Source organism: Physella acuta, unplaced genomic scaffold (assembly GCF_028476545.2).
Source record: "Physella acuta isolate Inbredline_101_S28 unplaced genomic scaffold, ASM2847654v3 ptg001816l, whole genome shotgun sequence".
In the NCBI taxonomy this organism is placed as follows: domain Eukaryota; kingdom Metazoa; phylum Mollusca; class Gastropoda; family Physidae; genus Physella; species Physella acuta.
In genome coordinates this window covers 18448-31720 of record NW_026733326.1, presented here as the reverse complement: position 1 = coordinate 31720, position 13273 = coordinate 18448, and the positions used below count along the sequence as shown (strand labels likewise).

The 13273-nt window shown below is 29.4% G+C and overlaps 1 protein-coding gene across 1 annotated transcript; it reads left to right on the top strand.

Moving 5' to 3' along the window:
* The first annotated feature begins 743 nt into the window (after positions 1–743).
* On the top strand, positions 744–11476 carry LOC131930666 (latent-transforming growth factor beta-binding protein 4-like). Its single transcript, XM_059287252.1, has 19 exons — positions 744–867; positions 990–1106; positions 1341–1460; positions 2171–2422; positions 3054–3176; positions 3379–3507; positions 3791–3913; positions 4233–4355; positions 4705–4962; positions 5289–5543; positions 5775–6035; positions 6363–6497; positions 7136–7257; positions 7557–7621; positions 7795–7961; positions 8283–8384; positions 9217–9367; positions 9657–10245; positions 10399–11476. The coding sequence occupies exons 3-19, from the start codon at positions 1430–1432 to the stop codon at positions 10420–10422; spliced, it is 2910 nt and encodes a 969-aa protein (XP_059143235.1). The 5' UTR covers positions 744–867; positions 990–1106; positions 1341–1429; the 3' UTR covers positions 10423–11476.
* The last annotated feature ends 1797 nt before the right edge of the window (positions 11477–13273 follow it).

Below are 13273 nucleotides of genomic sequence, written 5' to 3'. Positions count from 1 at the left end.
AATAGAACACAGTAATATTATAGGGTATATTGTAAACTCAGTGTGTTTACTGCATGTTTTTGAATAATCAATGGTAATATTTTAAACAATTTAAATGAACACTATAGCATTAAATATGGTAAGGTCTAAGAGCTACACAGTAAAAATGTTGAATGCATTTTAATCAAGACAGAAACTAACTACATCTCTTGACATAAGAGTATGATTATAATTTATCTGCTTTCTATTATAAATTATATAAAAAATAATGGTTACTGTTTTAAAAACAAGTTATTAGCTATGTAAAACTAATGAATAAAGAACCATAATTTTTACTAAGCCAACATTATTTATAGGGTTATATTAAGACTGTTATGAAATATATTGTATCAACAGACTTTGATGAATGTCAAACTTCACCATGTGATTCTCATGCTGACTGTGAAAATACTTATGGAAGTTTTTTGTGTCACTGTCAGGGTGGTTACCAAAATGTAAACAACAGTTGTCTGGGCGAGTACTTTTTGCATTCAAAAATCAAAATATAATTTTAAAAATATGAAAAAAATTGTTGAAATTTATAAAGAACAAATACTACACATTTGTCTATAAGCTATTATCTAGAGTAACACATGTTTGGTATCAATTTTTAAACAATTCACTATAAAGGTTCAATAAAGTGCAATATTTTATAATGTAATATTTGATAATATTTATATATTTGTATAATGTGCATTGTAAAATTTCTTTGATATTTAGACATAGATGAGTGTGCTGATAAACTAGATAACTGTGATCAGTTATGTACCAACACTCCAGGAAGTTTTAATTGTTCTTGTTATCCTGGATTTAATAGCTCCAAAAATACATGTATTAAAACAGAAACAGGTGAACATTATTTTTTTTTAAATTTATTTAAATCTTAACATTGATACTATTCATTTATGAAGATACTAAACAAGAGACGAATAATCAAATATTTTAATCTTTACTTTATTTTTAATTTAAAGGTATAAATCAATGTAAATCAGTAAACGCAACATGCAATTATGGCTGCAACAATGACACTCAAGGCTGTTTTTGTAAACATGGATTTATTCTGAAAGAAAATGGCATTGATTGTATAGGTAATTCAAGATTCATAATAATATAATTAGAATCAAGCTTAATGATGTTTTGCTTTTTATTTTGTAACATATTCATTATAATGAGCTTTATACATAACAAAATAATATTTATTTAATTGAATACAGTTTTATACATTCTTGAAGAATTCATTTTGAAATAAGTATTTTGAGGTTACTAATATGTATACTTAAATTTTTATTCATTATCTGTTAATGCAAAATATGTATGTGCAGATGTTGATGAATGTAAGAAAAACATTTGCTCACAAAACTGCAGTAATAGTGAAGGGAGCTTTACTTGTAGCTGTAAGGCTGGTTACAAGATGAACAGTGAACACGCTCACAAGTGTGATGGTAAGTTTGACATTTTTTTTCATAACATCTTTCTTTAAAATCTCTTAATAAAATCTAAACAAACTTTTTATTCAATATTGTTTCTAATGATAATGTAACCCTCACTCAGTGGGGATGCTTTTACCCACTGAGGTGTTGTGGTTAAGACGGGCTGACCCTGAGATTAAGTACACACCGACACCGACAGTTGTTGTCCAGTACTCGCTCTATTTACAGCATCGAGCCATGATGATAAAACCGTAGCCCTTCATTAGGTCTACATCTTGGTCACCGTGTCCACAGACAGCAGGCTTGCGTGTGCGACACACACGGCTAGGCATGAAACCCACAGTCCCATGTCACATGACATGGGACACAGGTAACATCGCTCACAAAAGCATGAAAAAACAACTACGTCCACAGAGCCACAGCCCCACAGGGGCCGCAACTCAATGAATTAAAACTTCATATTTTTATCCCCCTTGGCTGGTAACCATATGTGTTACAATAAATAAACATAATTATATGTATCTAAATTGAAATTTCATTTAAGGTTTTTTAATACTTTCCTAACTCTAAATTTATTTAAAAAAACGATACCATTTTTGTCTGTTCTAGCTGCACTTTATTTTTCTATAGCTTGAACCCATACATGTCTCATTACATATTAGAAACCAGTGCTAGTCCTAAAACACATTCAAGTTTTGCGTTGATAATTTTTTTTCTAATAGCATGTCCTGATAATATGTATGGGTTAAACTGTGCCTCACAATGTGAATGTAAGGGCCATGCTCTACGATGTGACAGTATCAAGGGCTGTATCTGCCAAGACAATTGGAAGGGAACAAACTGTGACATTGATGTTGATGAGTGTGCAGAAGCTCCAAACATTTGTCCACCAGATCATTACTGTAAAAATACTAAGGGATCCTACACATGTAACTGTCCTACAGGATTTGAAGATATCAATGGGACTTGCATCAGTAAGAATTATTCATTAATAGAGATAAGCAGTTTATAGACCAATAATTTGGTGTTTGTTTCAACAATATTTTGTACTACTATAAATCATAGGTGAACATTATACTATTCAGGTCTGTAAAATACAGCATTATTGCCATAAATAAGGTTTTTATTTAGTGGCTATAGGATTGTTGTTTAACTTGGTTCATAATTGATAACAGAACTCAAATGGCTACCAGACAAGATATTACAAATGTAATGTAGTTTGGCATTAATTTGGATAGCCATTTGACACCATTATCTGGCCAGTCATATTAAATTAAATGTACAGTAAACACCACATAAAAATATTAATGTCTATGACAACAAACATATATTTAAGATAAAACACAGATACTTATTACTACAAAAAAATTATGTTAGTAGTTTTAACATTTGATTTTATTTATTATTAAATTGGGAATGACAATTTATTTATTGTATATAAAATTTCATCAGCATTAAATATTTTCATTAAATTAACTTTTAAAAATATGCTAATTACTTCAAATGCATTGATAATTAATTATTTCTAATTTCATTTTTAAACACTACTGACTAGAATAGTTCAGTAGATGTTATTTAAATTTTGTATAATCATTTGTTTTTCAGACATTGATGAATGCAACAATATTCTGCTAAATAATTGCTCCCAAAACTGCATTGATGCACCAGGCTCTTTCATTTGTGAATGCTTCAGAGGTTTTACAAAACTTTCTAATGGGACTTGCTTAGGTAATATAAAAAAAACATTGATTTTAAATCGAAGCCCACATTGTAAATCTAGCTATAGTTAAAACACTATAAAATATAAACAAAAACATTTAAAGCTGTAATAAGCCTAAATAAAAAAAAATAACTTCTGAAAAATTGTATCCATCACATTGAAAGTAAATGTTATCAATCTATTAATTAAGAATCTACAATATCTCTACAGATATAGATGAATGTGATAATGGCCAATCTGGCTGTGAGCAGATCTGTTTGAATGTTCCAGGGAGTAGCTACTGCGGTTGTTATCCTGGTTATAGATTAAAGGATGACAGAAAGACATGTGAAAAAGATGGTAATTTTAAAATATAATAAACAAATACTTAGTAAAAAAATCAGCATGTGCAGATACAATAGTATTTATTTTTAAAAAGTTGCTTTAAAAACACTTAAAATAGAAATATTTTTGAAAAAAAAAATATGTACTCATTAATTTACTTACAGATTATTAAGATAATATTTTAATGTGTGCATCAGCAATAAAAAACTATGTTTTAACTTTATAAACTTTTAAAAGAGAAATTACATTTTAATTTTAGTATGCCATAACTTGTGACCCAACAATTTTATTTTTTCAGCTGTGGATCCTTGCATCAATTTTTACCTTAACTGCAGCCAAGGCTGTACAGATGTAAATGGAACACCTCAATGTTTCTGTCATACTGGCTTCACTCTTAGCACTAATAACTTTGATTGCATTGGTGAGTTTGTACATTATTTAAAATTGACAGTTTTTTAACTATATTGGAGTTTTAAAGAATTAAATAATAAAATATTAATAGGTTTAAGTAACCCTTTTTTATTAACTTTAGTAAAACATTTCTCTGCCTCAACTTGAAATAATTTGAAATATTTGTATCAAAAACAACAAAAAGAATAATCATTTTATTGTTATAATGAAATTTACGCATTATTTAAAGAATAAAAATAACTATAAACAACATTTTCCTAGAAAATATCCAACCATTCTGTATAAATTAAAAATAAATCACTACTCAAATTTAACGTCTTTTTTTTTAGATGTAAATGAATGCAAATCAGAAAATAACAAGTGTGATGGAAACTGTGTCAATACTATGGGCTCTTACAACTGCTCATGCCCTGTAGGCTATAAACTGCAAAATGATAAATTAAGCTGTCGAGGTAAAATAACTTATATTTAAATGAGAAGTAATTTATGACTGCATAGTGTTTGTTCTCTTTACATGTACTATTCATAGCAGCACAATTATCATAAATGCAGATACTGCATGTTTCCAGCTTTTGCTATTTAAGATTGTAAATATTTTTTCTTACACTGCTATGGTTAATAGTTCTATTTTTATTTTGTCTCTCTTATTTATTTGGAATACATTTTGTTTCTGAAAATATTATATTTAAAGCAATAATATAGTCTAGTATAAGTTTATAATTGTCTATAATTTAAGTAATTTTAGTTGCAAATGATGTTTTCCAAAAAAATTATAATTTTGTAATGTTTAATTTCATCTAGCATGTGATGCTTATCATTGGGGAGATAACTGTGCAACTACATGTAACTGTAGTATACAAGGCACATCAAGTTGTGATGCTGAAATTGGATGTCAGTGTAAAGCAGGCTGGGCTGGGACATGGTGTGAGATTGATCAAGATGAATGTTCTAGTGAAATTTTTCCTTGTCTGCCATTGTCTTCATGTATTAACACACCTGGATCATTTGAATGTCAGTGTAAAGAAGGATATATTGACTTAACTAACCATACATGTACAGGTAATGTGAACATCCTTTTTAACTTTGTATTTCTTTTAAAGGCACATACACATTATTATTAATCACTAATTCTTGAACGTATTTTAATACACCATTTAAGTAAAATTATTAAAATATTTAACCATTTAATTATATTTTAATGAAAAATGCTTCTGAAAAAATTATTTTTGTTTTGTTTATTAAAGATAAAAACATAATTTCTAAGCAATTTAAACACAAATAACTCCCTTGAAATGGTAATAATAATGACTTATTATCAAACTAATTATTCATTCAAGTGTACCGATAGAGTCATAGAAATCTACATTGCTACCATGTGTTTTCAGAATGTTATTATGGAACTAACGGGTACAGTTGTAATCAAAATTGCTCATGTAATGTAACAAAGGGTATTTGCTTTGCTGAGAATGGAACATGTGAGTGTCTAAAGGGATGGAAGGACACAGACTGTAATACTGATATAAATGAATGTAACTACCAAATCAATCCATGTCAGAACAATTCAATCTGTGTTAACACATTGGGATCATATAGATGTGTCTGTGATAAAGGCTTCTTTAAATCAAACCATGGTTGCACTCGTAAGTATTTTACATTTTTATTTTATTTTATTTTTTTATTTTTTTTATTTTGCCCAAATAATATATTAATATTAGAAGCTATTATAAAGAAAGAAAAAAATTGACATTTTTGAGCAAACATTTATTGACACAGCTAACTGAAAAGCCTTAAGACTTATTGTTTTGTAAATTAAAAATTGAAAATGAAAGTTTTAAAAATTAATTTTAATTATTTTACAATATTTGTTTTAGCTTGTGGTAAAATGAAATTTGGTCAAGACTGCAGTGAAAAGTGTAATTGTGTTCAGCTTCACACTGAGAAATGCAACAATATCAATGGATCTTGTGCATGTAAGCCAGGCTGGACTGGAGTTCATTGTGAGACAGATATTGATGAATGTTTAAACACTAGCTACTGCCCAGATGCACATGATCATTGTTTTAATATAAATGGATCGGCCGAATGTAGATGTGATGAAGGATATGGAAAATCAATTGGCCCACTTTGTGAAGGTGAGATAAGTAATTTTATAATTTTTATTTATCTTACACATCAACTCATGCTTAAGTTAATATTTCTTTTCACACTTTAGTTAATACTTTTAGGCAGTTTAAATTTTTTTTTATCAAACTAAAATTACATCTTAATTCACTGTTTAATTTACACCTCAGTCACATTTTAATTGAAATAAAACCCACTCATTTGACATATGAAAAATCAGCCGACAAATGTTTAATTTCATCTAACTATCAAATTTAACATTAGTTGATTAACTAAAGTAGTTTTATTCAAACCAACCTGTGATTATAATATTTATTGTAAACATTTTACACTTACAGATATAGATGAGTGCCTTGATCCATCTAACCAGTGTGACCTGAAGACTACAACATGTAACAATGCAGAAGGATCATATGAATGTATTTGTAAACCTGGACATTTAACAAAAACAAATGACAAATTTGCTTGTACAGGTGACTTTTTATATCAGCTGATAATTTGATTTTGTACTTTTTAGAAAGTAGGTTGGCATAGCTGAATTCTAGCGAACTTAGACATCAAGATTCCCTGTTTATGTCCAAGACACATGGGGCAAATAAAGTAGAGTTCATCTGTTTCAGTGACCTCTTTATTTTCCTTAATGAGAGTTAGGTACCTATCAGAACTGGGTGAACTCAGGGACATTCTACTGATTTGAAACCGGATTTGGGTTTAGCAGTCTAGTGCTCTACTTCAGTTCAGTTCTAGGGCTTGAGTTAGTAGGCATTTCTGAGTGTACACAGCTCATGGGAGTACCTGACTCAAGTGGAAAGTAAATGTGGCTATACATGTGCAGACCACACAACTCCACACTTTGCTGATATTAAAATTCAGATACCATCAACCCTAAAAAAGAACTACATAATTTTGAGAAAAGCTCTTACACTACTAAAACTATTATATGAATATAATAATTTAAACATTAAATTATTCTATAAACAATAATAGTATTTGTCTAAAATTGTAACCTTTGTTTTTGTAATTATCTTACAAGATGTCTAAATACATTTATTAACATCTAAACTACAAAGTTATATAATCAACTGATTTAACCAATGATGTTTCCATACAGTGAACTACATTTCATTCCCTTTGACTGTTCAACTTCAGTACCCCAAAGAGAAAATAAACCTGTTCTTGTTTATTTCAACGACGATAGAATCAAAAGCATTATCAAGTAAAATTGCAGATAGTGTAAGTTTTATTTATACAAAACATTTATAGACTAAAAAGTTAATAAGGTTTAACATTATGCTTTATTTAAATAGTTTATTTAATTTAAGTTTGAATAAAATAATCTTTTAAGCTATTAAAACTTCAAATATCTCTAAGCTCTTGCTATATTTATGGGTTACAATATAGTTTTCAGAATTAGTAGCAATTTTGTTGCAATTTTGTGAATCTTTCAAAAGGCATATAATCAATGTTAAATTATAAATAATTTATTTATGGGTTTAAAACCGCCTAAAATGATCTATAAACATTTATTTCAGTTAACTAAATTTGGTAAAGAAAAACTTGGGCAAGCTATTTTGCCTTTCATTATAAATAAACTTGTGTAAGTATTACACAAAATTTGAATTTGTGGTGTAAATACTGTAACATTATATCTTCATTAAAATAAAATATTGTTTTCATTTATAATGTTGACTTATGCCAATACATTATGATCAGTTAAAATGCTATTTTTTAAGACAACTTACACCTGTTAAAAATTACTTTTTTCTAAAGAAATGGATCCATTATTGCCTATACAGAACTACAGGTTGATCAATTGTATAGTAACAGTGACTCAGACCCTGCTTCAACGTTTGCTTATGAACTAAACAAAGCAGGAAATTTGACTATTGGTTATGAAGTAATTGAAGTACTGGATGTTTCTGTGTGTAACACTTCATGTAAGTCAATAAAATTTGTTCTAATTTATTTTTCTAATGCATTTCAATGAACTCAAGTATATAATTTAATTGAAACACATTTCATTATAAAAAAGGAATCTTTTAAAAACCACCTTATTTTCAGTAATTTGTATAGGTTTAGTGTGTGAGCATAAGAATAGTAAAAATAAATTTTATTGCACACAGTTTTTTAAACATTTGAGTTAATAATTAAGGTATTCATGATGATTTGATCCTCCTAAACATGAAAAAATACAAAATATTACAATAATTTAAGACAAAGTTTACAGCTAATGAGCATACATAGTTTTTTTTTATTAGTGAAAACGCTACCAAGTTCACGTGAGGTGTACTCTGTCTTGAAGAACTGTTCATCTAGTCCATCATACAAAGAGAACACAGTAGCATCTTGTAAAATCATAGGTAATTCTTTTAAAATCAATGTAAAAACTTTATCCAGTATGAATTTGCAAATTTATTTTATACAACATTGTTCTGTTAACAGCTATAAGCAGTCTTTTTGGTTTGTATACTGTGTGCTTGTTTTGAATTTTTATATATTTGAAATGATATATAATTTGAATAGATTATATTGCTAGTCCATTTATAAAATATATATGGGGAAATATTTAAAATGTACTTATATTGTTAATGGGATGGTGTGTTTTAATGGTAACATATACTACTGCTAAATCAAAAGTCCCAAGTACAGATCTCATGCTAGTGTCTTACAGATGTCCCTGAGAACTCCCAACACTGATGAGTACCTGACTCACATCAGGTAAAGGCAGAGGCGTAGAGAGGGGGGGGCCGGGGGTGCGGACCGCACCGGGAGACACCATTTAGGGGGGTGACACCAAGGCAAAAAATAGAAAATATATAGAGAAAAACTTGAGGGTGGGTGCAAATCGAAAACTTGAGGGGGGGATGCAAATCAAAAGTTTTGGGGGGGGGGGGCAAATCGAAAATTTGAAACTTTGTCCCCGGGAAGCGTCGCTACGCCTCTGGGGGGTGACACCATTGAGTGCCGCATCTGGTGACACCCGACCTCGCTACACCACTGGGTAGAGGTATTTCTTCAAATGCTAAGGTCAAAGAAATAGGTGAATTTATGTACCTCATTGACCCCCAGTATGAAAGGAAACTATTCTTATACTGCTAATATAGTCTATAAGTAGCAAAATACTGTATAATTACGACTGTCTTAGTAATACTCATTATTTCAAATACAAAATAAAATCTCAAATATTTTAAGATGCTGAAAACAATACTGCATTAAAAATTGGACTGTCTGTTGGACTTAGCCTGCTGGTCATCATCACAATAGCTATTGTGGTGCTTGTTATCTTGCGATACAGAAAGAGAAGACAAAAACAGGATGAAGAGGAATATATTGAAATTAATCCGTAAGTTTTTGAAAAGAATGTGTTTTAATAACTTCATAGTAAAAATTAAGTCAAGATAGCATATTTTGATTTATTTAAAAAAAAATATTTATCAAAGAGCTCAGTCAACACATGACTTGTAGTGATTATGAAAAGGACTTAATGTTTGTCTGCAACGATTGTATAATAATAACATAGGTGTATAACTTTGTAATAATAATGCTGTGAATAAATATATCTTTATAATGTCTGTCATGAAATCACATTCAAGATGAAGTGCTCTAATTTTTGTCTTAAATATTTTTCTTAGACAGCTACCATCCCCATTACCACATGATACTGAGGACAAAAAAACTGAGTATGAACATGATTACAATAAACCTGAGATGCAAGATACAGATCCTGTTCCACAATATCAAATGATATCAACCACATCAGAGGAACATGGAGCTAATCCATATTATGAAATTGTCAAAGATGCAGATAATAAAACAGCCTCATTTAGAGAAATTGCTACTAATTCAAACAATGACATTACTCCCAACATTCCAGTAAGAAAGAAGAAGTCTAATAATAAACCAGCTGAAGATTCAGAAATAACTAACAGTACATACAATGAAATACAGAATAATCAAAATAGTTTAATTGTTATTAATTCAGATATAACTAATAGTACATACAATGAAATACAAAATAATCAAAATAGTGCAAATGATATGAATGCAGAAATAGACAACACTCCATACAATGAAATCCCCATCAATCAAGACCATGAAGTTGTCAACAGCCTAGAAGAGGATAACAGTCCTTATAATGAAATTAATCCTGACGAAGATAGAGGTCACAATCCATACCATCAATTAAATGAATCTGGAACAAATGACTTGGACATGGAACATGTGAGTAGTACAAATTTGGAAACATACATTTTTTAAAGTAGGATCACAATGACTGGTTCAGATTAAGTAGAAGTATTTTTTAAAATAAATGTTCAATGTTTAATCTTTACCTCTACTTTAATGACAAGTTATTTTCATTTTTTCCCCTCACAGGTTTATGAAAAGATCCATAAGTGAACAGTCGAATCTAATCTAGGCTTAACCACATTAGTAATCATTAGTATGATATAATTAACAATATTTGTTTGTAAATCATGTTGCCTGTTTCATTCACACATTAAAATTTACATGGATATTGTTTCCAATACCCCTATTTGAATATGTTACCAGAATGTATAAAACCCCAGCATGTATAAAATATCTTGGCAATTTAGCAATTCCTGTTGTTCTTTGAATCACAGAATGAAAGTCCCTGATTTTCATAAGATGGGTGAGTCAAAGTCTTTCAATCCAGTGGTCAGTTTTCTAATTTGATGTCTGCCTTAGCTCTTTCAAGCATAATTATATTCTACACTATGTCTGTGGTTGTTTAGGTAAATGTATGACCCATTTCCTAAATGGAAATATTTCATTATTCTTGTATTTTTTAAAGCAGTATTAAATCAATTTACTCAAGGTGTTCAAATGAGTTTGAATTTAAATTCATGTTTGAGTTATGTTTGCCATTGTAGTTTGCTACAAGTTAAATTATGCATTTGATTGTCATTTTAACTTCCCATGTCCAAAAGTGTAAATAGTTCACAATGGTTTAGTCTTTTATATGGTGCCTTTTTTACATGATTCATTCATGGAAAATAGATATTGGCTAAATCCTTTTGTTGGAGTTACTAAATGCTTCATTCTAGAACTGTCTTGTGATTCAATTTCTTGTTCTGTGTGAGGTGAGAGAACATTTGTAAACCTACATTGTCAAGCCAACGTATTGAAAGAAAACTCACATTAAATATATATTCATAACTTTTAGCATATGCCTGGTTATTTTTTTTTTCATTCTATTTATTGCAATATAATCAGTATATTCAACTAATGTCATGTTGTATTCAATATTTTGTGTTTTTTAAAATTAAAATGCACATAAAGTTTTTGTGAAAATTCCCAAGGTACTTGTTCAATGTTGGTAACAAAACCACTTTCTAATTATATAAGATTTAATTAACTGAACTAAAAAATAAAGATATATCAGACATATACTATTAACATTTTTACTTATTAAGTGTGTACTATTTAGCCTAGTAGTAAAAATGGAATTTTTTTTTTTAATTTCCCTCTTTCTTTGCATAAATTAAATTCCAGTATCTTTCTACAAATATTGAAGTTAGTGTAACTTAAATAACAAAATTGACTGGTGTATTTACTTGATAAACACAGTGAATTAGTAGGCTATTTATTTAGTTGCAGAAATCTTAGATGAAAATATGATTGTCTTGCCAGTATCAGCAAAAATAATAATTTGCATTAGTTTGTATCAACATGAAAATAACTGTGCATAAACCAATAGATTAAATTATCTTTACACTTATAATAAGTAGTGAAGGGGGATGAATGGGGGTAAATGTTGTTGTTACTTGGTACCCTATCCCATTCGTCCTTGTTCAGTTCTCGTGCTGTGAGTTGTAATAGTCCGGTTTGTACTAGTTTATGAAAGGATATATAAGGTGTATGAAAACATGTGTGATTGCCTCAGTTTCGTCCAGATCTCCAATGTTAGTACCGGTTAGGTTTATACTAGTTTTTTAGCCACTGTATCTTAGTTTACTGGCTTGTGTATTTTGTGTTTAGACTAGACTGTGTTAAGTGTAAATAGTGTATATACTATTAAATTCTTTTAGTTTTCAATGAGCCTTTGTTTCATTCAGTCTTATTTTGTAACCGTTTGTGGTTGTTTGTCTTATGTGTTGCGCTACGCATCGGATCACCCGGAAGGCGTGTCCGTGTGTTCACAATATAATATATTACGTTTGTTTTGCACAAAAATGTCATTTATATTGAATTTATAAGTGAGAGTGTAAGATTGTGCTTGATATAATTACATAATTGTGGTTTTATTAAAACTGTAATATCAGATGTGTAATATAGAACAGAGATGTAATTATATGGAAATAAATATATTCTAATAACATTCTATTATGTACTTAAATAATTCTGGTACATTATTTTTCCATACATTATTTTTTTAGTTAGAGATCAGAAATTCATTATTTTCCTCAATACTGAAAAGGAAACGCCAGTGCAATTTTTATTTCAAATGTAATGATAGCAGCAGTCTGAGCACCAATATATTCTGAATTTTTTTATGCTTGTTAGCATGAGACTAGATGACATGGTCAAATGATAGAGGATTTGTCTGTTAACATAAATGTCTAGAGTTCAAGTGCTTGGCTAGAGTCCCTGACACCACCATACTCTGATGTGTACCTTATTTATGTTAGAAAAAGTAAAGGCGGACAGGCCTAGTACTAAGCAGACTATCCCTTCATATGCTGAGGTCACAGAAATTGTTGAACTCTACTTTACTTGCTATTTTATTATATATACTCTAGTTATACTCTAGTTAAATGCTACTTCCTACATATTTTCTGTTACTGGTATAATTACATGACAACACTCAATTATTATGCTAGTAGGCAGGCCTATGTTTTTAATTCCATTTCACAAGAGACAAAATCAAATACAAAACATTTAAATCGATTCACAAAACACATTCACTAAGTAATGGCACAAATGCACTTTACTCAGAGAAATGAAAAATGCATAGGCCTATTATAACTATACTAGCCTACTTATCAAGTTGTGAACTAAAGTGTTAACACAAAGGCTACCATGTATCAGTTTTGTGATGCAATTTTTTTAATATCTTTTTTCCTAAACTGTTGTATATTGCAATATGTAGACAACAATTGTAATAATAGTGTGCAGATATTAAAATAAATACTAAAATTAAATATATTTTAAAAACTTTGTGAACAATTTATTGCTAAATATTATTACATATAATATTTACATAAAGTATACTCAATTACTAACCAAC